General features: G+C 60.0%; 1 protein-coding gene across 1 annotated transcript in view; it reads right to left on the bottom strand.

The window, feature by feature from the left end:
- The window catches only part of SH3RF3 (SH3 domain containing ring finger 3), a 362,137-nt gene that overhangs the window by 90,157 nt on the left and 247,279 nt on the right, over window positions 1-24,701 (bottom strand). The window contains exon 4 of the mRNA XM_036257011.1: window positions 8,827-9,177. Coding sequence (XP_036112904.1) covers window positions 8,827-9,177 — 351 coding nt within the window. The remainder of the gene's footprint in view (window positions 1-8,826; window positions 9,178-24,701) is intronic.

Below are 24,701 nucleotides of genomic sequence, written 5' to 3'. Positions count from 1 at the left end.
GGAGAGAGAGGGAAACATCGATGTGAAAGGGACACATCGAGTGGCTGCCACCCGCACGACCAACCAGGGCCGGGGACAAACTGCAACCGAGGTACGTGCCCTTAGCGGGAACCGAACCCGGATCTCTCCGGACCGCAGGCGGATGCTCTAACCGCTGAGCCAAACTGGCTAGGGCTGTCTTTCTGTTTTTTAATCGTTTTTTCCTTTTGGTTTTCTGATTGGTTGATTTTTTTCTACCCTATCTTCTAATTCACTGATCCGGTCCTCAGCTTCCCCTACTCTGCTTTTTAAACCTTCTAATGTGTTTTTCATTTCTGATATGTCATTTTTTTCTCTTCTTGATGGTTTTTAATTTCCATTTGGCTCATTTTCAGCATCTCTATGTCTTTACTCATGCTGTTGAGCTTCCTCAAGATCATGGCTCTGAATTCTAGCTCTGTTAACATGCCTAACTGCTCCACATTGATTTCATCTTCAGTGGAGGTGTCTTGCTCTTTCATTTGGCTTCTGTTTCTGTGTTTCACCATTTTGGCTATCACAGTGGTCTTTGGAGTCTGTCAAGTTTTCCCTGTGGGTGTTGGTGTTCTTCTGTGTGTGGCTCCCTCTCCTGGGTTTAGATGAGCGAGGGAGGACCCACGTTAAACACCACTGTCAAGTCTTACTTTCCTGGTTAAAGTTGCCAGCCCAGGAAACGTACTGTTATCCTCTAGCTTTTGCCTGGAGGCTAGCAGTCGAGGTTACTTGATGAGTTTGGGTTGTCAGTTGATTGAAAAACTCCCTCAGGTGCTCAGCACAAGGGGATTTCCCGAGGGTGGAGCAGATGCTGGTTGTTAATGAGATTCAATTAGCACTTCAATGGCCCACAGGGTGGGGTTGGATCTCCGAGGGAGGGGCTGCTGCCTCTCCTCAGAGCCCTGGGAAGGAGCAATATGGCCAGCGTCCTGCTAGGCAGCAACTCAGCAAAAGCTCTGAGCGCCCTCCAAATCCCGAGTGTCCCGACACAGTTCCAGTCCAGTCCGCCCTCCCTCTGCCGGAGCCCAAGGTGAGTGGCTGTGGCTGTTTCAGCCTCTGTCCCGGCTGCGCTGTGGAGCCGCCTGGGAGTGTGACCCGAGGGCGCCGCTCCCAGCTGAGGCCGCTGCTGTCTGTGGGCTCCCAGCCCCGTCTCACGCCTTCTCAATCCTGCCAGGATCGAGTCAGTGTCCCTGGTTATATGGTTCTCACAAGCTGCTTTTCTGTTGCTTTTTCCCGTCGATTTGTCTGTGTTATAGTTGTAATTCCAGTTTGGTTCTGGGAGACGGTCTGTGTAGCTTCCGTTCACTCCGTTGCCATTTTGCAAAAGCGCCACCTGTTTCTTGTCTGCCGTTCGGGAACTATTCTAAAATGTAAGCCATCGTTTCCCAGTTTGAGTCGACGACCATTATAAACAAGTACCTGTGTCTTTAAAACCGCAGTCGGCTTAGAGAGCCTCTTCCCGTCTCCACTCCTCCAGTAACCTCCCTTCCCCGAAAGGTGACACGTGGGTGCTGCTCCATTTTCACGAGGGGCTGAGCTGACCCTCTGACCTCTCCAAATGGCAGGGAGACGTCACTCACACGGTGCCCCAACACACACGCCCGGGAGCCTCTCGGCCGGTCACCTCACAGCCATCCGCTCGGACCCCGGACTCGAGGAGCTGGCCGTGGTGGGTGGACCACGTGGCCTTCCTGGCACTGTGTTGTTTTATGGGCAAGACCAACAGGTACTCAGTGAGCACACACAGGTCCACGCCCACCGAGAAGACTGACGGGTCTGAGCTCCCACAGAGCTCCCAGGCCCTGAAGGACTGAAGTCCAGGGGGCATGACCACACACAGTGACATGGGGACACATTCCATGGTAAATCCATGGGGGGTCCCACAGGCATGGGGACAACAGAGGAACCGATTCTCTTCTTTATCCTCATCCGAGGACATTTTTGCATTTATCTTCAGATAGAGTGGGAGGGAGCGAGGGAGGAAGAGAGAGAGAAACATCGATGTGTCTCTCTCACATCGAGTGGCCGCCACCCACATGACCCCAACTGGGGCCGGGGACAAACTGCAACCGAGTTTCGTGCCCTTAGCGGGAACCGAACCCGGGTCTCTCTGGTCCGCAGGCCGACGCTCTAACCGCTGAGCCAAACGACCAGGGTGGAACCGACCCTACTGATGGAGAGACGACTCGGAGCCGCAAGTCGCAGAGGGAAGAGCGTGCTGCGGACAGCTGAGGGGCAGGAGTGTCCCAGGGCGGGTTCTCCTGTGCAGGACGGGGCGGGAGGACACAGAGCGGGAGGAGGAACAGTCCACACACAGGAGTCAGATGCCAAGTCTTGGTGAGCCCGAGCCCGAGCCCGAGCCCGAGCCCGAGCAGGGTGGGCACAGACGGCGGGTCTGAGCAGCCAGCACGGACTCGGACAGTCCGGGGCTAACTTCGAAGCGTTTCGCCAGCCGAGTGAAGGAGCTTGGCCTCTCTCCTAAGGCAGTGAGGAGTCTCCAGGAGCGTTTGTGGGTACATCAACCTTACTCAGGTGGGTTCACGAAGGGACCCCAGAAGCAGGGAGTTAGGAGTCAGTTGGTGCCATCTCGATGAGAAGGGAGAGAGGCCTCCAGGCAGGGGGGTGCCATGTGAGAGGGACCCCTGCTGAGTTGTGCGTGTGCTGCAGCCCAGGGCCCAGGGCCTGGTGGTCACACTGGGGCCGGAGGACCAGGTCTGGCTGATCAGAAAGGAGAGGACTAGCCCCATGTCTGGGTGGAGGCAGTTAAATGCCCAAATGCCTCCTGGGGCCCTCTTCCTGTGGGAGGCCATTGCAGAAGACGGCCAGCTACAGAGGCCGCAGGTGGGGTGCCAACCCTGCTGGAGCACAGGACAGAGGCTCCGCGCCAACCCTGCTGGAGCATGGCACCCAGGAGAGCACTGCACCCCCACCCCAGCACAGGACAGGGGCTCCACGCCAACCCTGCTGGAGCATGGCACCCAGGAGAGCCACCGCACCCCCGCCCCAGCACAGGACAGGGGCTCCACGCCAACCCTGCTGGAGCATGGCACCCAGGAGAGCCACCGCACCCCGCGCCCAGCACAGGACAGGGGCTCCACGCCAACCCTGCTGGAGCATGGCACCCAGGAGAGCCACCGCCCCCCCGCCCCAGCACAGGACAGGGGCTCCGCGCCAACCCTGCTGGAGCATGGCACCCAGGAGAGCCACCGCACCCCCGCCCCAGCACAGGACAGGGGCTCCGCGCCAACCCTGCTGGAGCATGGCACCCAGGAGAGCCACCGCACCCCCGCCCCAGCACAGGACAGGGGCTCCACGCCAACCCTGCTGGAGCATGGCACCCAGGAGAGCCCCCGCACCCCCGCCCAGCACAGGACAGGGGCTCCGCGCCAACCCTGCTGGAGCATGGCACCCAGGAGAGCACAGCACCCCCGCCCCGCACAGGACAGGGGCTCCACGCCAACCCTGCTGGAGCATGGCACCCAGGAGAGCCACCGCACCCCCGCCCCAGCACAGGACAGGGGCTCCACGCCAACCCTGCTGGAGCATGGCACCGAGGAGAGCCACCGCACCCCCGCCCCAGCACAGGACAGAGGCTCCGCACCAACCCTGCGGGGTCTGGGCTCAGCACACAGCTCACGGCCTGCTTCACCCTGACGTCACAGTCGGCAAAGCTTTGGAGTCAGAGCCCAGACCCTGAACGATGGCAGAGGTGACGGTGGAGCAGCTGGGACTTGCAGGGTCTTGGGTTCGGGTATCTGTGGGAAGAGGGAAGAAGGCGGGGGAAGAGGTTTGAGGAGACAGAACCGTAGTTATTATCCGATGTATTGAAGTTGAGGGAACTGCAGGGGAAGTTATCGGTTGTAAAACATCTACGGTTCAGAGGTCTTAGAGGGCAGAATGAAGGCTGCGTAGGGGTCGGCAGTGGGTTGGAGAGAACCCCACGGGAGAGCGTGCACAGGACGGAGGGCGGCACTGACGTCCACTGAGGTCAGAGAAAGGACCCAGCGGCGGAGCAGGAAAGTGCTCAGAGTGGACGCAAGGGCTCGGAGCAGAGGCAGGAGATGATGTGAGATGTCGAGGAGGAGGAAGAGGGAGGACACGGACCTGGGCTCTGCTGTGACCTTGGCCCACGGGGTTTGGCAGCCGGGGTGGAGGGAGAGGCCGGGTTGCAGAGTGAGGCATGTCTGGGTGAGAAAGGGGGAGTCTGCTGGCAGCAGGGGAATGGGCTGGGAGGGGCGACGCAGGGGGCAGAGGCCTGACTGCACCGCGCCAGCCTCCAGGACGGGCGGTCAGCAGAGGGGCTGGGAGGGGACGCGGGGGGCAGAGGCCTGACCGCACCGCGCCGGCCTCCAGGACGAGCGGTCAGCAGAGGGGCTGGGAGGGGACGCGGGGGGCAGAGGCCTGACCGCACTGCAACGGCCTCCAGGACGGGCGGCCAGCAGAGGGGCTGGGAGGGGCGACGCAGGGGGCAGAGGCCTGACCGCACCGCGCCGGCCTCCAGGACGGGCGGCCAGCAGAGGGGCTGGGAGGGGACGCAGGGGGCAGAGGCCTGACCTCACCGCGCCGGCCTCCAGGACGGGCGGCCAGCAGAGGGGCTGGGAGGGGACGCGGGGGGCAGAGGCCTGACCGCACCGCGCCGGCCTCCAGGACGGGCGGCCAGCAGAGGGGCTGGGAGGGGACGCGGGGGGCAGAGGCCTGACCGCACCGCAACGGCCTCCAGGACGGGCGGCCAGCAGAGGGGCTGGGAGGGGACGCAGGGGGCAGAGGCCTGACCGCACCGCGCCGGCCTCCAGGACGGGCGGCCAGCAGAGGGGCTGGGAGGGGACGCAGGGGGCAGAGGCCTGACCGCACCGCGCCGGCCTCCAGGACGGGCGGCCAGCAGAGGGGCTGGGAGGGGACGCAGGGGGCAGAGGCCTGACCGCACCGCGCCGGCCTCCCGGACGGGCGGCCAGCAGAGGGGCTCGCCACCCTCTGAGGGCCCTGCTTCCTCGGCTCCTGCCCTGGCCCCTGGCTCTCAGAACAACGCCGGGACCCCGCACCTGGAGCCGGTGGGACCTTCCCGTTTGGGATTTGGTGCACAAAGGCCTTTGTGAAACCCAGGCTGTGGCACGGTGCACCCCAAAAGAAGAGCAGCGTTTCAGAATCTCCCGCCCTTGCCCCTCTGTCCCCCCTGCAGACAAGCTCCAGACCCCTCACGGTCAGGCCCCCAGCAAAGCCCTCTCCCTTTCTTAGAGCTCCGTCCGCCCTGCCGGGCCTTCAGGGCCAAACACAGCTCCGCTTTCCTCGTCACTGTTGTCACAGTGTGTTGTCACAGTGTGTTGTCACAGTGTGTTGTCACAGTGTTTCTCCCCAACACCATCAGCGCCTGCAGGGCTGGGCCTCCGCCCTCTGGGGAGGGTCAGAGAGCCGGGGTCGTAGGCTGTGTTTCGGTTATGTCTTGGTTTCCTTCCCTTACCCATCCTCTTGTGTCCTCTCCCTTTTATAAAACAACCCTCAAAAAATAAAAAATAGTTTATGGTGCAAGAGTCGTATAAAAATAGCCCCACAGGCCGCGGTTTGGGGGTGTCCTGGCGGGGGCACCCGCGGGAAGCCCTGGGATGGTCCTTCAGCACCGTCCCCACTACTCCCCCTGCTGCCTGCTGAGTGCCGGCCACCCGCCCACTGCTGGGACAGCACGGGGGAGGCGACTTCCCGGAGCCCGGAACCAGGGCCCCCTGGCCTGGGCATCAAAGTGAGGCCGGAGAAGCAGACCTGACCTGGCTGGACGGGAGCCAGCTGCCTGCCTGCACACGGGCCTGGCCATACACTGCACCCACCCGCCACTCTGCTCGCTTCCTGATGGGGTGGCCCCTGGGGTCGGGTGAAGGCCTGGGTGGCGTGGCCCACACCAGGGGGGTCCAGGCAGCCGGGTGCCGGCTCAGCCACGGCAGTGCTTCTGTGCCTCAGCAGCGGCCACCAGCGCTGGTCTGCTCTGGGGTCTCTGGGACCCGGCAGGGCTCTGCACAGAGAGACCACGGGACATTTCTGTGGCAGCCTCCAGCCACCTACCTCCCTGTGGAGCCCAGTGAAGAGCGGAGATGTTCTAGGATGACCACCTGTCCTGCTGGGCTTGGGACTGTCCAGCGTGTGGGCTGAGTTCTGGTGCCAGAGGACCCCAGTGCTGGGTGCACCACGACATGGGCTCAGGCCCAGGTTCAGGCAGGACCACAGCCTGGAGCACACGGGGAGGACTGGGCTCCCCCTGGCTGCATCACTCACGGGGGTTAAGGGGCTGGCAAGTCCCCAGACCCAGGCTGCCCCAGATCAATCACCTCAGGGACCCCTCAGGGACCCAGGAAAGCTGTCCAATCTCTTCCCATGAAGCCTCAGTTCCCTCACCGGGCCCATGGAGCAGGGTCAGCGCCCCTGCTGTCAGGGGAAGTGAGCGGGCAGGGCCGTGCTGGGGGACCAGGCAGTGAGGCTGTCCTCCAGGTGACAGTGGGCTGCAGGGCATCCGGGCCGAACCTCGGAACCTGCAGGGGCGGGCCTCAGAGCCTGCAGAAGACGGGCCAGCAAGTACTGGCACTTGGGATGGACATCGGTCCAAGGGAGGCTAACAGGGCCCAGGCTTCTGCGACAGGCCCTATGACTGCAGGCAGCTGGCCCACCCCCTGCCCAGCACCAGCCTTCTGGAACCTTCGGCCTGCACTGCCTCTGGGAGCAGAGATGATGGACAGTAAGGCGCCGAGTGTCCTGCCTGCTGTCGGGACTCAGGACTTGGTCCCTGACCCTGTGAGCAGCAGAAAGAAGCCCTCCAGACAACGCAGATGCGCTCGCCTGAGCAAAGGCGGCCCTGTGCCGCTCACCTGGCCCTGACCAGCCAGCCAGGAGGCATCGCCGCTGCTCCGCTGGCCAGACAAGGACACAAGCCCCAGAAGAGACTGGACAGCTTTTCTGGGTCGTGAAGTGCAGGACAGTGTTGAACCTGGTGCTTAATGGCAACTCTTCAGCTACTGGATCTTAGGGCCGTTTCTACAGACACCCACTCCCGCACTGTCTGCATTTTAAAGGAACACGAGAGAGGTAGAAGCCTCCACGTCCGGAAGCCCTTCCTCCGCCTCCAAGGGCCCCCCCGTCCACGGGGCCCCCCGTCCACGGGGCTCCCCGTCCACGGGGCCCCATCCATGGGGCTCCCCGTCCATGGGGCCCCCTGTCCACGGGGCTCCCCATCCACGGGGCTCCCTGTCCACGGGGCTCCCTGTCCACGGGGCTCCCTGTCCACAGGGCCCCCCATCCATGGGGCTCCCCATCCACGGGGCTCGCCAGCATAGGCCAGGGCACGGCCCAGCCAGGCACATGAGCTGTGTCCCTGAGACAAGTGCATCTGCCTTGCATCTGGTTCTCCCCCCACAGGGTTTCAGAACCACGTCAGGTGATGGCAGCAGGATCACCTCCGGGTGGGCAGTGGCCTTGCTGATGGGCAGTGGCTTACAGGGTCTCACGAGGGTCTTCAGGTGGGCTCAGCCGGTGCCGGAGCCGCTCCCCGAGCCTCGCAGGCCAGCGGTGCTGGGAGCAGGCACAAAGCGCAGCCGCGGCCCATCCCAGCCTCCACGCCAGCCGCCGCGCCCCCAGGCCACAGAGGCCAGAGCTCGGACCCTTCCACCGAATGCTGTGCCACGTTCAACCAGAGTTCGGTGGCAACAGCCACCCTGCACTGCAGGAGGAAAGTTGCTGGAACCACGACCCAAGGTCTCACAAAACCTCTGCCCCTCAGGGCCCGGGAGCCTTGGGGGTCTGGGCAAGGGGGTGCCCAAGAGCGGACAGAGATGGTCAGGATGCTCAATGCCCAGCCTCACGGGGCCAACGAGCCGCCCCATCAGTGAAGACATTCTGCGTCACACTTGGAAAGACACACAAGTCTTGAGGGGCCTGGGGCACCAGGGGGCTGGCTGCACAGTTGCTGGGGTGGCGTCACCCCTGCCCTTGGGGTTCGCCTGCTCTGCCAGCCCGGAGCCCATGCCCATGATGCCAGCCTGGCACAGGGGCTTCTGTTTGTGGAAGAAGGCATGTCTGCAGCAGCACCGGACTGTTCCAGACGGCGACCCCCGAGCCACATCTAGCCCCAAGCACAGAACTCTGGCCCTAGGTCCCCCTCCTGGAGCAAGTCCGTCCAGGTGAGAAAGACCCACGGGGCACTGTGGCCACGGCGGGACCGTTGTTTGCCCTGCCCCAGAAACCCTGGCAAGTCCCTGGGTGGGCTGGGCATGGACACCAGCATGATGCATGTGGCCAGCAAAGCCACAGAGCCAGGAGGCAGCGTGGGAGCAGTGGGGTGGGAGCTTTGGACTGATACCTGGCCGCCCAAGATGCTTAAATGAAAATAAGCCCCCTCCTCCCCTCCTCCCCTCTGCCAGTGAAGTAGAACTGAGTCCAGAAATAAAAGGTATTTGTGAGAACAATAATAAATTGCCCAGACACTGTGGTCCCCTCCGGTTGGAGCTCTGGCCCTTTCTGTCTTTGCTGACAGGGAACGGAGCTGGCGTCGTTCAAGAGCTGCCAGAAACATCCCAGCCCCACACCGAGACATCCTCCGTGACACGTCAGACACATCAGAGGCCAACAGGCGGGAGAAAGCTCCCGAAGGCTGTGCACCGTGCGCTGCGGACAGCACCTCCCTGAAGGCTCAGCCTGTCGTCAGTGTACCTGGCAGCGATGGGGGACGCGCCCACCGAGGTTAGGGGCCCTGAGACCAGGCAGTGAGAGAGGAGCCACAGCTCACCTGCAGAGGGTGCCGCCCTGACCTCCAAGCTAGTTCAGGGGAAGGAAGCTGTTTACCTGGGCGGGAGCGCTGCAGGACAGGTGGGCCAGGTCCCTGATCCTGGCCGCGGCCCGGGGGTCACTGGAGCTGATCAGGACCGGAGCACTAATTTCCATGGAGTGCCTGTGGCCGGCGGCCTGTGAAGACCTGTGCGTCACGCTGAACGCGGTGAAGGAGTGGCGCTTCTTGGGGTTCTTCTTGCTGTCCACGCGCTGCTGAAAGGCACTGACGGCCCCCGCGCTGCTCACAGTGGGACCTGGGGCCCCCCGGGCCGCGGCACTGGGGTCAGAGGGCAGCGAGGCGTGGCAGCCGGACACGGCCGGGCAGAGCGTGTCCGTCCCAATAAGCTCCTTGGCAGAGTCGTTGAGCTGCGTGAGAAAGGGGAGAGGGCTTCGTTAAGGCGGCCACACGCCAGTCCCAGCTCTGCGCACTCTCCCAGCACTCCCTCGAGCAGGGGCGCCACGCACGCCTCGTCTTCCTCACAGGGCGCCCCGCCACAGCGCGGGCGGGGTGGCCTGGGAGAACTATGTTGGAAAGGTTCTACAACTGCCCTGTCTCCCAAGGGCTGGCCGCCACCTCTGCCCCAGGCAGCCTGTCTTCCTGAGCTTCCCCGAGGGGCCAGAGAGGAGCAAGGATGCCGCCACCGGCCACATTCACCGTGGCAACAGGCTCTTGGCCGGCCTCGCAGATCTGGCCGCCCTGGGAGGAGAGCTCAAGGCAGGTGACCAGAGGTGCTTTCTGCAGGTGGCAGGTGGTGGCGGCCGGGCCAACGGGAGCTCGAGTCTTCTTTTCAGTAAACAGCCCGACTGGGGCTGTGAAGACCAAGAGCTGGTTGGACCCCGGCCCTGAGGAGTCAACACCGCGTTATTTCCGGCGATTCGGGGGCTCAGGCACGACGTCCTGCTCTCCCGCCCGCTCCGGAAGCAGCGGCGCCTGCACGGGGAGTCTGACCCCGGTGCAGCGCATCAGGGACGGGGGATGGCTCCAGCCCACGAGAGCCTGTGGCGACGGGCACCCCTGTTCCGCGGCCACGCAGGCAGTGCCCGGAGCTGGAGGGGCTGGGGGGAGAGATGCTCCTTCTCCTGCGGGATCCAGCAGGCCTCGGCAAGGTGAGGGGTCAGTGCGTCGTCTAGGAGCCAGACTGTGCCCCCGACCCTCCGCCGAGCGCGTTTCATCCACGGCGGACAGTGGAGCGCCTTCTCTCTGAGGCTGCCCTCCGTCTGCCTGTGCAGGCCTCCGGGGTGGGGCTCAGCCCGATGGGGTGCCGCCGGGGCACAGGCACTGCGTCCAGTGGCGGGAAGAAGGTGCTGTGGGGATGAGCTTGGGGCCGTGTCCACAGGTGGGTTGCATACATGCACCATGGGAGACACCTGTCTGTCGAGTTCTCCTCTTTTCAGAAGGAGAAGAAACCAGCCCCCGGACCTGCCCCGGGAAGCCCGATGTTAAGCAGGAGGGACTCCAGCCACTGTTTCTGTTTCCTGCTCACCTGGCAGAGGGCGCAGGAGCCGGCGGGAGCAGGCCGGGCACTCGCCTCTGCACCCCTGGGCTCTGCGGGCTGGGGAGGAGCAGCCAGGGGCACCTCCGCCGCGCCCCCGGCAGCCAGGCAGGGCCTGCAGAGGGCCTGCGGGTCCCCAGGGCTGAGCTCCCCTGCTGCGCCCCCTTTCCCTTTCCAGACGCCTTGTCCCCAAGGTCTAGCCTGTGGTCCCAGGGAGAACGTGCTGAGATGGCGCTGCCCCGCCCAGCTCTGCTTTCTGAGAAGATGGAGGCTCTCCCAGCTGCTGGAACAGGTGGGCCAGCTGGGAGTCGGCCAGGGTGCCCCCGCCCCAGGGACTTCTCGGGGCTCAGCGGTGGGGAGGGCCTCCCCTCTGGAGAAGCGCCTGCTTCCAGATGCGGCCGCGGCCTTGGCTCCCTGGCCTTCCCAGAGTCCTGCGGAGTGCGGCCCTCACCCAGCCGGCCTGCTCAGGGGTGGGTCCTGCACGGTGCCGGCCCACGCGGGGAGGAGCGACGCGCAGGGCAGTCCTGCGGGGTGGACTCCGACGCCCTCAGCAGGGCACCGCCAGCCCCGCCGGGATGTGGGGCAGAGACATCGTTCCCGCCACACCAAAGGCCGGGTGAGCGGCGCTGCGCTGCCCAGGGGGTCGTGAGCTCAGGGACCCCCGGGTCTCTGTGCCCAGGCGGTGCCGGCCGCCACACGCCCTCCAAGCAGGGCCACACGAGTACCGTGGGTCAGAAGAGGCCCTGGAGCTGGTCCCCTGTTCAGAGTGTGGGGCGGGAGTCAGCTTGGTCACGACGGCACAGTTCCTTCTGCCGGAGGGGCGCAGGCGTGGAGGCCCCGAGGGACAGCGAGGCCAGTGGTGAGGACAGGCCCCAGGACGGAGCTCCCTTCTTCACACCATGGCTGAGCCGTGCCCCTCGGGGCCAGCAGTGCCCAGCAGGATGCCGGCCCTCCGTTCGGGCAGACCAGCTCCCCTCCCCTGGGTGCGTCCCAGCTGGAAGGGTTCAGACAGCGAGGCCCCCGGCTGAGGGGGAGCCCGCAGGCCAGGCCCGTCCCAGCCCGCTGGCTCCCTGTCTGCAGAGCACGGACACCTCCCTCAGCGCTCACCCCCAAGGTCAGGCCTGCCTAGGAGGCCCGGGAAGAGGCGGACAGCCGGGGGTGGGGCAGAGAGGGCACAGGGAAGGCCCCGCAAGACCGGCAGCGCGGAGCTTGGTGCTGAGGGAAGCCCAGGCCACGGGGTCAGCTGAGAGCACGGTGAGCCCGCAGCGGCCACTGTGAGGACACCGCAGCTTGGGAAAGGGCTGAGCATCTTCCTAGGTTAAACATTTGCTACTCGAGCGTCGGGGACCCGCAGCACAGGAGCAGGTCGCTTCACCTCACCAGGCCAGGCAGCTGCTACCGGGCCGCCCACGGAGGGCCCGCCTGGGCCCCGGCATTTCCACGACAAACACCCGTCTTTCAGGGGGAGGGTCTGAAAACTCACTCCGGGCCCCCACCCTGTGGTCTAAATCTGGGATCATTTACTTTGCAATGCTGCCTCCAATAGGCTCATTCTGCATCATTTTATCTTTTCTTTATGTCCTTTATCCACCTGCTTCCTCAGCCGTCCCAGCTTGGAGGACAGCCACTCCCCTACGTCCCTCCCACGCCCCGTGGGCCTCCAACGTGGCCTCCCAACCCGGTGCTCTCACCCACCGGCAGGCCCCGTGCAAACAGAAACGCAGGAGGCAGGTGCCCCTCGTTCACAGGCACTGAGTGTGGTGTGAACTCCCGCCACGTGTCCCACGTGGAAGGCTACACCCGGAAGGAGCACGCCAGCAGCTGGGCTCAAACACCTGTTCCTCCCCGCAGCAGCAGCCCGGACTGTCTCGGCTCCACCCCGCTCTGCTGGGTCAGCGCCAGGAATCCCACTTCAAGGTCAGGAAATCCAGCCCCCGCAGGACAGGTGAGTTCGCATCCGGCACACTCGGGGCCAGACCAGAGCTGAGCGGCCAGCCCCCCGCGGTGCCGGCCACCCCCAGCCACGCAGCCCGGCCCCCGCACTGGCCAGTCCTCGGATGACCACACTGCCCTCCTCCACAGGAGCCAGGGTGCGGGGCCGCCACGCCTCTCACCCCCGCCTTAGCCATCCGCAGCCGCGCTGGGTGCTGAAGGTGAGGCCAGTATTTGCCGCTGACGATGGTGCCATCAGCAAACCACAGGACAAGCAAGAACTTCTGCTTCCGAGTGGTGCCTCTCGTGTCAGGGAGCTCTGAGCCCCTGACACCTCTGCCGGAGGCGGGGAGCTTCCAAGGACAGGCCTCCCCAGGAGAGAAGCAGCCCGGTCTTGTCTTCTGTACTGAACTGTTGCTGGCGACAGGTGGCTTCTTATTGGAGACAGAGAGAGACGGATAGATGACAGACAGACAGACTGACAGATGATAGACAAATACACAACGACACAGCAGTTGGCACCACGCCCGGAACCCCAGCCTGCCAGACCTCGATGGGCACAGGGGCTGGGGGGGCCGACCTCCGCTCTGGGGATGGTCGCAGGCAGAGCGCACTGTGGGGGGAGCCGCCGTCTTCCCAACCAGCTGGCCTGAGCCGCCTCACACAGTGCAGAGGGACAGGCTGGCAGTGACGTGTCCACACCGCACGGGCCCACCGGGCAGGTCACCTGCAGCCACCAGCACCTGTGGGACCGTGGCTCCTGCATCAGACTGTTCGGAGCAGCCAGGGGTCCCCGTTTCCTCCTGCTCCCACGGAACCGATGCTCGGCCTGCCCTGGGCGGGCGCTGCAGCCCCGCCTCACGGGGCCTGGGGTCCTGGGCGCCAAGGAGAGCATGCACCAACACGGAGGTTCCCCTTCCTCCCCCAACCAGAGCGTTGAAGGTGTGGGCGCTGCGGACAGCCAGCTGCAGCGGCCGTGCGGCCTCAGGAGGCTCCCCTCTGGGCCAAGACGCTCCTCCGGGAAGGACACTTGGCTGCTCTGCCCACACGTGGGGTCACCTGACGCACAGCTCAGCCGGATACCTGCAACCTCACAGACACACACGCAGACACTGTGCCTGCGTTGTCCACACGCATAACCCAAGAGTCAGTGATTAACCAATGCACCCAGTAACTCAACTTTGACTGCCTTTGATGGAAATAGGAGACATTTACAATTTCCATACAGAATGAAAACAAAGTGGCAGCCCCAACATTTAAAAGTCCTGATGACCCTGTTCATGTCTCAGGGGACCAGCCCTGGCCCTGGGAAAGGAGGGACCCCCACAGGGCACGCTCCCTCCGGCCGCAGGTCCCTCTGCAGGGCGGCCACCATCCACATGCTCCCAGGAACACGGCGCCAGCCGGGCCAGGCCCGCGCACACGCTCAGACCCACTGTCCTACACCAGGGGCCAGTCGGGCGGCAGGACAGCGGTGGTCAGCCAGGTCGCTCCCAGCAGGGACTCTGCGTTCTGCCTCTGTGGCTTAGCAACTGTGGACGAAAAGGGGCCACATGCTAACCTGACAAGCTCAGGGGAGGCCTGTGTGGGGCCTTGCAACTCAGAGACCTACAGTAACCACAAAGGAGGGTCCAAAAATAAAACTTTTGAACTAAAAGCAGTTTATGGCAGGTAGTCCTGTCCAAGGCTGTATCATCCCTGACAAAGGTCAATCTTTACCTTAACTGAGCCTGTCTACTGTCTTTGCATCTATGACAACATTCCTTTGGAACGTCAGGGTGACTCCCCTTTCCCAGGGCACAACAGTGCACCAGGGTGGAGACCACAAACCCCTCATTGCTATCACGCTAACTGCTGACTATTAACTGCCCTGTATCCACCTGTGTAAAAGATGGATGTGTCTATCATTGTACTTTTCATCCAACCCCAGAGGTCTCCCCCGCCTTGGCTTCCTCCCGCCTCCCTAGTCTACCACCGAAGGATCTCACGTACCCACTCACGTCTCCTCTCTGGATCTCAGTGCATAAAACAGGTGCGCGGCTGCCCTTCTCTGGGGCGTTGTCTCGGTCCGTTAAGGTTTTGCTCCCTGGCAACTGTCAACAGTTTGGTTCAAATAAATTCACACAAGTTCTCCATGTTTGAATGTTTCTTACTTTGACATTTACTTGGCCTCGTGCAGCGGGATTCCAAAGAAGCTCCCCCAGGACCACCCCTCAGACCCCGACCCGGTGCGGGGGTCCAGCCAAGGGCCCCGAGCCCGCAGGCTCCCCGTGGCATGGGGTGACCTGGGCGGAGTTGTGGTGGAGGGTCTGACTTTATCTGAGCTGTATTCTTTAAATCCTCAAGGTTAAGGGCTGAATTGTTTAACTCTGAAGACAAGACCTCCTCCCTCTAGCCCAAATCTTGAGTGTTCTTAGGCGACTAAGACTCTTGGTGGTTTCAGAGGTCATTCCTCACAGGGAATTCCCACTCAACTGTAATGAGCTGACCGGCGCATCCAGGGAGCACCCTGAGCCCGACCGGTTGTCTTAGATGTCAGGAGGGAAACCGAGGCACGCGAGAGGGCTGACTGCAACTCGAGGGGCGGGAGCCTCATGGAGCTCGGCCCAGGGGCAGTGCACTTCGACCCTACAGAGCACCCTAGGGAATTGCTGAGCCTCTGCAGGTATATAAAGAAAAGAAGGAAAAACGCTAAAATTAACACAAAAATTGTGTTTCCAAGGCTGGATACTCCCAGACCCCAGCCCTCATGAATACTCCTGATAGGACACCTGTTCTCGTAAGTGCTTTACAGAAATGGGAAGATTGAACTAGAAATGATCTAACTTAAAATGGCCAAAATGCAGTTGTCTGTGGGTACCAAGTTAACTTTTTTGCAAAAATTAGAAAAATGCCGGCTGTACAATTAAACTGAATGAATGAATGGGAAGCGTATCCTGACTTGGAAATTAGAAGCTTCTAGAAGCAGATATATTCTTAACGAACGATTCTGAAGTTAGTAAGTGCCTGCGCCCACTCCTCCCCCCTGTCCTCCTCCTCGACACCCTCTGCTCTCTGAGCTCCTGGTGGGACCTGCACCTCCCCCTCTCCCCCACTGCCTCCTCCCCCGCCACTCCCCCGCCGCAGGGACACCACAGCAGGGACTCTAACAGCTCTCTCTGGAGAAAGGCTCATCTGGACCCTGCTGGGTTCCCAAAGAAATCTGTTAGAACACGTAATCCTGGCGTCTTCTAGCCTATTCCAATTAGTACACCGACTGGGTTCGGAGAGCAAAAGCAACAGAATTACTAAGTAAGGTTCATGGGAACACTCCTTAGAGGAGTCTGTCCACCTTAAGGGTTACAGGAAACTGAAATGGGATTTAGAAAACAAAAACAAAGCAGAAGCATAGGGCTGCTCTGAGGACTATGAGAAGATGTTTCCCCTTCTCCTTATTAATAGTTTAGGATAAACGAAAATTACCACAAGAAAGGAGGAGCTTATAATTCCATGTATGTGCCCCTGGAATTCTTCCAGTAAAGAAACCAAATGGAAAAAATGGGGATTTGTGCGAAATCTCAGAGCTATAAATAAACTAGTTATTCCCAGACATCCTGTGGTTCCAAACCGCACACCTCATTATCAGCCATTCCTGAGACTGCGGTATTTTTCAGGGGTAGATTCATGCCCTTTTCAGCATTCCAGCAGAAAGACACTCAACACCTCTTCCTGGTCACCTGGGAGATTACAAATTTACTGGGACAGGGATGCCCCAGGGATATACGAGGAGTCCCACGTACTGTCTTAGATACTAAAAGCTGATTTAAATGATGTTCAACTTCCTAGATATCCCAGTCCAATCCTACATGTGGGTGATTTAGCTTCATGCTCTACAAAACTGCTAGACTCTCACAAGGACACACTGCACCTGTTACAACAGCTAAAGGATGTGGACACAGGAGGGCAGGCTCGGATTCTGTTCATCCAGGTGAACACGTGGTCCTAACATCTAGACAGGCCACTGACTAACCTTAAGAAACTCAGGAATGATATCTTTTCCTCTATTAAAAAAGAAAACCAGCGTGGAGGATTCCTGGATTTGACTGAATATTGTCACAACTGGGTTCCAAATGTCTGATGAATGGCTCGGCCTCTACGTCTCATTAAATCAAACTCACCTGATCCAGTTCTGTGGAACCCAAAAGGAAAACGAGCTATAAAATCTCTACAGAATTCTCTGAAGCTTCCACTCTGGGACAACTTAATTATAGAATTTTTAACTCAAAAATACAGATATTGTAGATCTATGGGCCATTACAGTCAGCAACTAGAGTCGGTCACCAAAGGGCCCCTCCCTGCACGACCGTCATTTCTGCCCTAGATGTGGTGGGCGAACAAACAGGACTGTATGGCTCTCCTGCATGTACGCTCCTCATCCTATTAACTTCCTGAGGGCTCATCACATGCAACACGCCAGCCGGCCGTAGCGCTTGCCTTCGGCACCTACTTGCTCTTGAACTCGATGTAAGTCTTAACCCAGCAACTTTGCTCCTTCCTTTGCAGGATGGACAGCCACGATCTCACGCTGCCTACTGACCTTCCTGTTCCTGGGAATGTGTATAAAAGACTCCCTGCTGATCTGACTCCGTTCGGCTTGCAGGGAAGCTCTGAAGGACGCGCAGGGATGTGGCCGAGCTGGAGATGCAGTGACTCCACGGTGGACAGGACCGGAGGTTCCTGTTTACCTAAATAAGATCTGCCCACCCAGCCTACTTAGTTCTTCTGACACGGGTTTGTCTTGGCCAAAGATCAAACAGCCAATATTGACACCGACAGGAGCCAGGCCCTTGGTGCAGCTCACAGCTTCAGGATGTGGTGGGAGCAGAGAGCTGCTCTGTTTTCTAAGGCAGCCCGAAACGAGGGGGAGAGAGCAAAGAACTAACACCATTCTCCTCAAACTACTTCAAAAAATTCAAGAAGAAGGAAGACTTCCAAACTCATTTTATGAAGCCAGCATAATTCTAATTCCAAAACCAGAAAAAGATACTACAAAGAAAGAAAACGACAGGCCAATATCCCTGATGAACATAGACGCCAAAATCCTGAATAAAATACTAGCAAATCGGATCCAGCAATACACCAAAAAAATTATCCACCATGACCAAGTGGGATTCATCCCAGGGATGCAAGGCTGGTACAATATTCACAAATCAATAAATGTGATACACCACATAAACAAAAAGGAAGATAAAAATCACATGATCATATCAATAGATGCTGAAAAGGCATTTGACAAAATCCAGCACCCATTTCTGATAAAAACGCTCAGCAATGTGGGAATAGAGGGATCATATCTCAACATAATAAAGGCCATATGTGAAAGACCTACAGCCAACATCACACTCAATGGGCAAAAACTAAAAGCATTTCCCTTTAGAACAGGAACAAGGCAAGGATGCCCATTTTCGCCACTCTTATTTAACATAGTACTGGAAGTCTTAGCCACTGAAATCAGACATGAAGAAAAAATAAAAGGGATACAAATTGGAAAGGAGAAAGTGAAACTGTCATTATTTGCAGATGACATGATACTATACATAGAAAACCCTAAACACTCCATCAAAAATCTAGTAGACTTAATAAATGAATTTGGCAAAGTAGCAGAATATAAAATTAATGTCAAGAAATCAACGGCATTCTTATACCATGATAAAGTCATAGAAAGAGAAACTAAAAAAAACAATCCCGTTTACCATCACGGCAAAAAAATTAAGATACCGAGAAATAAACTTAACCAAATAAGTAAAGGACCTATTTGCAGAAAACTACAGGACATTGAAAAAAGACATAGAGGAAGATATAAAAAAGTGGAAGCACATACCTTGTTCATGGATTGGAAGAATTAACATCATTAAAATGTCCATATTATCCAAAGCAATCTACAGATTCAATGCAATCCCCATCAAAGTACCAATGACATGTTTCACAGAACTAGAACAAATACTTCAAAAATTCATATGGAACCAAAAAAGACCCTGAATAGCCACAGCAATCTTGAAAAAGGACAAAGCAGGAGGGATCACAATACCAGATATCAGGGTTATACTACAAAGCCACTGTAATCAAAACAGCCTGGTACTGGCACAAGAACAGGCATATAGACAAGTGGAACAGAACAGAGAACCCAGAAATGGACCCAAGACAATATACTCAATTAATATTTGACAAAGGTGGCAAGAGCATACAGTGAAGTAAAGACAGCCTCTTTAATAAATGGTGTTGGGAAAATTGGACAGCTACATGCAAAAAAATGAAACTAGACCATCAACTTACACCCTACACAAAAATAAACTCGAAATGGATAAAAGACTTAAATGTGACCCATGAATCCATAAAAATCCTAGAAGAAAAAGTAGGCAACGAAATTTCGGACAGTGCCCATTTCCCAGCACCCCAGTGTCCCAGCGCCCCAACACCCCAGCGCCCCAGTGTCCCAGCACCCCAGCGTCCCAGCACCTCAGTGTCCCAGTGCCCCAGTGTCCCAGCACTTCAGCACCCCAGTACCCCAGCATCCCAACACCCCAGTTTCCCAGCACCCCAGTGCCCCAACACCCCAGTGCACAGTGCTTCTTATTCCTTATCAGCCAACGGGGAGGATGCTGTCTCCCCATAACACCCCCCAAGAAGCTGCACAACCAAGAGCAGACAATGAATGAAACACCAGTAAGGAACAGTCACAGCCCTAACCGAACGCGAGTCGGTGAAGCCCTAGCCGAACGCGAGTCGGTGAAGCCCTAGCCGAACGCGAGTCGTTGAAGCCCTAGCCGAACGCGAGTCGGTGAAGCCCTAGCCGAACGCGAGTCGGTGCAGCCCTAGCCGAACGCGAGTCGGTGAAGCCCTAGCCGAACGCGAGTCGGTGAAGCCCTAGCCGAACGCCAGCCGGTGCAGCGCTAACCGAACGCGAGTCGGTGCAGCGCTAACCGAACGCGAGTCGGTGAAGCCCTAACCGAATGCGAGTCGGTGAAGCCCTAACCGAATGCGAGTCGGTGAAGCCCTAACCGAATGCGAGTCGGTGCAGCGCTAACCGAACGCCAGCCGGTGCAGCGCCAAGCGAACACTGTTCTGTGACCTGAAGGGAGCCCTCCCTTCCAGGCCAATCCGAAGGCAGCAGAAGGCTCCTGGATGCCACAGGCTCTCTGCCCTGACCAGAACGGCAGCTGGGGCACTTCCCTCCACTGTCCCCATCTGTCCTCGCCCCACGAACTCACCCTAGACTGAGGACAGCCACCCCTCACCCTGTCACCATGGACAGCAGGGACCTTAGGAAGGATTCCTGCCTCCTCAGACCCCCCCCCCATCTGCTGTCAGTGAGGAGGTGATGTGGTCTGAACATGGGGGGCATGAGTATACATCGGGGTGTCCCCTTGTACCCAAGTGACTGTGTCACCTAGGTAACCGTCCACAAACATACCAAACACACAGAGCAGTGAATTTGAATGATCCTACTCAGTATAACAAAAGCACCACTGTATTGCCCAGAAGCTTCGGGCCTTTCAGTTAACTGCTGGTGAGCCAGGTCCCCTGCTCTGGGTGAGCAGCCGACTGGACGTAACTGCTGGTGAGCCAGGTCCCCTGCTCTGGGTGTACAGCCGACGGGACGTAACTGCTGGTGAGCCAGGTCCCCTGCTCTGGGTGAGCAGCCGACGGGACGTAACTGCTGGTGAGCCAGGTCCCCCGCTCTGGGTGTACAGCCGACTGGACGTAACTGCTGGTGAGCCAGGACCCCCGCTCTGGGTGTACAGCCGACGGGACGTAACAGCTGGTGAGCCAGGTCCCCTGCTCTGGGTGAGCAGCCGACGGGTTGTAACTGCTGGTGAGCCAGGTCCCCCGCTCTGGGTGAGCAGCCGATGGGTTGTAACTGCTGGTGAGCCAGGTCCCCCGCTCTGGGTGAGCAGCCGACGGGTTGTAACTGCTGGTGAGCCAGGTCCCTGCTCTGGGTGAGCAGCCGACGGGACGTAACTGCTGGTGAGCCAGGTCCCCTGCTCTGGGTGTACAGCCGACGGGACGTAACTGCTGGTGAGCCAGGTCCCCTGCTCTGGGTGTACAGCCGACGGGACGTAACTGCTGGTGAGCCAGGTCCCCCGCTCTGGGTGTACAGCCGACGGGACGTAACTGCTGGTGAGCCAGGTCCCCCGCTCTGGGTGTACAGCCGACGGGACGTAACTGCTGGTGAGCCAGGTCCCCCGCTCTGGGTGTACAGCCGACTGGACGTAACTGCTGGTGAGCCAGGACCCCCGCTCTGGGTGTACAGCCGACGGGACGTAACAGCTGGTGAGCCAGGTCCCCTGCTCTGGGTGAGCAGCCGACGGGTTGTAACTGCTGGTGAGCCAGGTCCCCCGCTCTGGGTGAGCAGCCGACGGGACGTAACTGCTGGTGAGCCAGGTCCCCTGCTCTGGGTGAGCAGCCGACTGGACGTAACTGCTGGTGAGCCAGGTCCCTGCTCTGGGTGAGCAGCCGACTGGACGTAACTGCTGGTGAGCCAGGTCCCTGCTCTGGGTGAGCAGCCGACTGGACGTAACTGCTGGTGAGCCAGGTCCCTGCTCTGGGTGTACAGCCGACGGGACGTAACTCTGGTGAGCCAGGTCCCTGCTCTGGGTGAGCAGCCGACTGGACGTAACTCTGGTGAGCCAGGTCCCTGCTCTGGGTGAGCAGCCGACTGGACGTAACTCTGGTGAGCCAGGTCCCCTGCTCTGGGTGAGCAGCCGACGGGACGTAACTGCTGGTGAGCCAGGTCCCCTGCTCTGGGTGAGCAGCCGACGGGACGTAACTCTGGTGAGCCAGGTCCCCTGCTCTGGGTGTACAGCCGACTGGACGTAACTGCTGGTGAGCCAGGTCCCTGCTCTGGGTGTACAGCCGACGGGACGTAACAGCTGGTGAGCCAGGTCCCTGCTCTGGGTGTACAGCCGACGGGTCGTAACTGCTGGTGAGCCAGGTCCCTGCTCTGGGTGAGCAGCCGACTGGACGTAACTGCTGGTGAGCCAGGTCCCTGCTCTGGGTGTACAGCCGACGGGACGTAACAGCTGGTGAGCCAGGTCCCCTGCTCTGGGTGAGCAGCCGACGGGACGTAACTCTGGTGAGCCAGGTCCCCTGCTCTGGGTGAGTAGCCAGTTGGCGTAAAGGTCAACCTGACATTTCACCATCCTTTCCAACAGTGTGTCCAGCCTACTGCACTCCTTGGGGTCTCAATTCTGGCCCCAGGGAGAGGTTTCTCTCAGACCAGCATGACAGGCACACTTGCCAATGTCCACGAGTCTCCACCTAGCCCCCTCCGAAACCCAGAGGCTCTGGCAGTATGGGGACCGTGCCCAAGGTCATACACCTAGGGCGCCGTGATGAGGCCCACTGGTCCCCCTCTGAAGCCCAGGACGCCCTGAGCTGCCCCACCGCCCCTCACGGTCCTGCCCCTGGGGTTGACTCTGCAGCCTGGGTGGTCCTCTTCCAAACCAAACACAAGCGGGGCCTGCCCTGCACTTTCCAGCCCTGGAGGGGCAGGGTCATCGTCCTCATGCTGCTTCTTCAGAATGCTCGTCCCCATGGACGAGAAATGGTCCCCGCTCTCAGAGAATAGCCCGAGGGCCACACTAAGGGCAGACCCCAAGGCTGTCCTCTCAGAGAGCCGCGGCAGGGAGCATGAGGCCGGCTGGCAGGACTTTACGTGGGGACTCGCACTACAGGGTGGGGCCACCAATGCCAGACCCCGTGAAGCCAGGCCAAGGCTCAGGACCACGGAGCTTCCATGTGCTCACAGCCACGGGCCCTTGGCAACTGCAGCCTCCCAGTCTGGGGCGAGGGGCCACGCAGCCTCCCAGTCCGGGGCGAGGGGCCATGCAGCCTCCCAGTCCGGGGCGAGGGCGGGGGGGCAAGGGCTCTCCTGCCCCTGCCCGGGGAACCCCTCCTGTGAACCTTGCTCAGGTCCATGGGGACGAGCATTCTGAAGAAGCAGCATGAGGACGATGACCCTGCCCCTCCAGGGCTGGAGAGTGCAGGGCAGGCCCGGCTTGTGTTTGGTTTGGAAGAGGACCACCCAGGCTGCAGAGCAAAGGTCCTTATTTACATCCTAAAGGCCCACTGGGGTGAAGCGTCAAGGCCTGAACTGCATGGGTGGGAAGCCCAGGTGAGGCAGGCAGTCCCCGGCCCACGGCCCCACAGCCGCTACCCAGGCACCTGTGCGCAGCCCACACGCACTGCGGGACAGCGCAGGCCGGGAGCGCGCTGCCACTCGGTTCAGCAAGAACGAGTCCCCCTCGGCCTGTCTCCCCTGGAGAACCCGGCTCCCCTGCAGGGATGCTTCGCGCTGCACACCGCACACCTGCCTGGGGCTCCTGCGGACGCGGGGCTGCCTGGGGGCACACCCCAGGGCCTCAAGTCCCACCACTGGGCTCGTGGAGAGAGACCGTCTGACCCACAGGCTCCACCGAGGGCCCAGGCAACAGTCACACTGGGCTTTCACTCCTCACCTCCAGCCTAACATGGAAACCGGAAACCTGTCTCAGTGACCCGCGGGGAGGGGTTCCTGTCGCTGGGGGTGCTGAGACCAGGAGCCCTTCTCAGAGCACCTCTGGCCCTGCTGATTCTGCCAGGCACCCAGGGGGCTGGAGGGGCGGCGCCCCCAGCCCAACCCGGAAAGGCCCAGCGCAGGGAGGAACACGACCACGGAGCTCCAGGGGCACCGGGTGGGGGCCCCGGGCGGAGGGCCCCGGGCAGAGGGCCCCGGGCGGAGGGCCCCGGGCGGAGGGAGGGCCCCGGGCAGAGGGCCCCGGCAGTCCTCTCTGAGGGAAGATGAGAGGCCCGAGGAGGCCTGCTCGCAGCACAGACAGGCCTGGGAGTGAGGTGTGGGGCATGAAGGGCCATAGGGGCAGGAAGGTGAAGGGGCCTCCCTGGTATCCTGGGGGGAGGAGCGTCTGAGAGGAATGTCCCCCATGGTGGGCACAGGTGTGCCACCGGCTTGCTTGGCCTTTGCACGCGTCTCAGAACTGGGGAGAGCCTCGGAAAGCGGGCTGTTCGGTTTCCCAGCCCTGTGTACCCGCGTCCGCCTCCCTGTCCCTGCCTGAGCCCCTGCGGGGAACAGGGGAGCTCCGGCCCAGCTCGGCATGCAGCGGGGTGTGGCCGTGGGCTTCCCTACAAGGTTTGTCCAAGCTTCTTAAATTGCAGCCTGAAGAGAGGTGCACGAACATCAGCGGTGCTGCCTCAGCTGCTCCATGTGTGTGCGCAGCACCAAGGGGCAGTGTCCGCAGCCTGGGAGCCCGGCCTCTGCCCTCGGCTTCCCCCAACCCCCACTGCTCTGACCTCCGGCTCTGGTCTAGTTCTGCCTGCTTCTGATCTTCCTTTTAAAAAAGTCACATGCTTTTGTGTGTGGCTTCTTTCAAAAGATTCTGTGAGAGTCACCACGCTTCTGAGTGTAATAACCATTTGCTCATTTCTGCTGCCGGACAGCATTCCTCGTGTGGTCACGCTGTCCTTGACCCACTCTGCCGCTGACGGACACTGGAGCTGCCCACGTGGGGCCACCACAGCTCAGCTGCATGGACACTCCTGCATGTGCCTTGAGCACCCCGACATCTGGTGGAATCATATCCACCGCTGCCACGCCTGGCGCACAGCCGGCTTCCCTTCGGACGGCAGCATAGTGTTTTCACGCACCAAGTTCTTTTATCTTTTCTTTATCCTCACCGGAGGATATTTTTCCATTTATTTTCTCAGATAGAATGGGAGGAAAGGAAGGAGAGAGAGACAGAGAGACACATCGATGTAAGAGAGACAGCGATTGGTTACACCCCAACCAGGGCCAGGGACTGAAATCTACAGCTGAGGTCCATGCCCTTGACTGGGAATCAAACCTGTGACTCTTCGGTCCACAGGCTACCAGCCAGGGCCAAGGTTTTATCTTAACCAGCAGGATAGAAAAGAACTATCCCTGTCCCCGCCCCCGCCCCGGGAATCGGGAATTGAAGCAAATGCACCTAGAGAAGCTTACCTAGAGGAAATTGTGACTCTCACAGGTGTGCTACAGAAGGGTGTGTGTGCGTGCACGTGTGTGTGTGCATGTGTATACTTATTGTTGTGGGAGGGCCTCAGAATGTCCTGGTCAGCTTATCCAAAATAAATGTGAGACCAGAAAATTTAGGGAACGGGCAGGAAATGAGAAGAGATGAGGCTAGAAAAGTAGATTAGGGTCAAACTGCGAAGGGCTTCAAGGCCAAGCTGAAGGACGTGGACTTGATCCTGTAAGCAACAGGAGTCACCAGGCGTGTTCAGCAAACACCCAGTGGCACCCTCACACACTCGGCAGGTGTGGCGCAGCTGCCCGCGTCACCTGCTAAGCTGAGCGCACTGTGGTCTGTTAGTGGGAGCAGGGGACGGAGGGCTAAGTCAGAGCAAACAGCTGTGTTCAGGCCCAGCTTGCCTCTCATCGGGGATGACCAGCAG

The sequence above is a fragment of the Molossus molossus genome, unplaced genomic scaffold (assembly GCF_014108415.1).
Source record: "Molossus molossus isolate mMolMol1 unplaced genomic scaffold, mMolMol1.p scaffold_m16_p_12, whole genome shotgun sequence".
Classification (NCBI taxonomy): Eukaryota; Metazoa; Chordata; class Mammalia; order Chiroptera; family Molossidae; genus Molossus; species Molossus molossus.
Note: the sequence above shows the minus strand (reverse complement) of the source record. Positions and strands in the feature narration are given on the sequence as shown.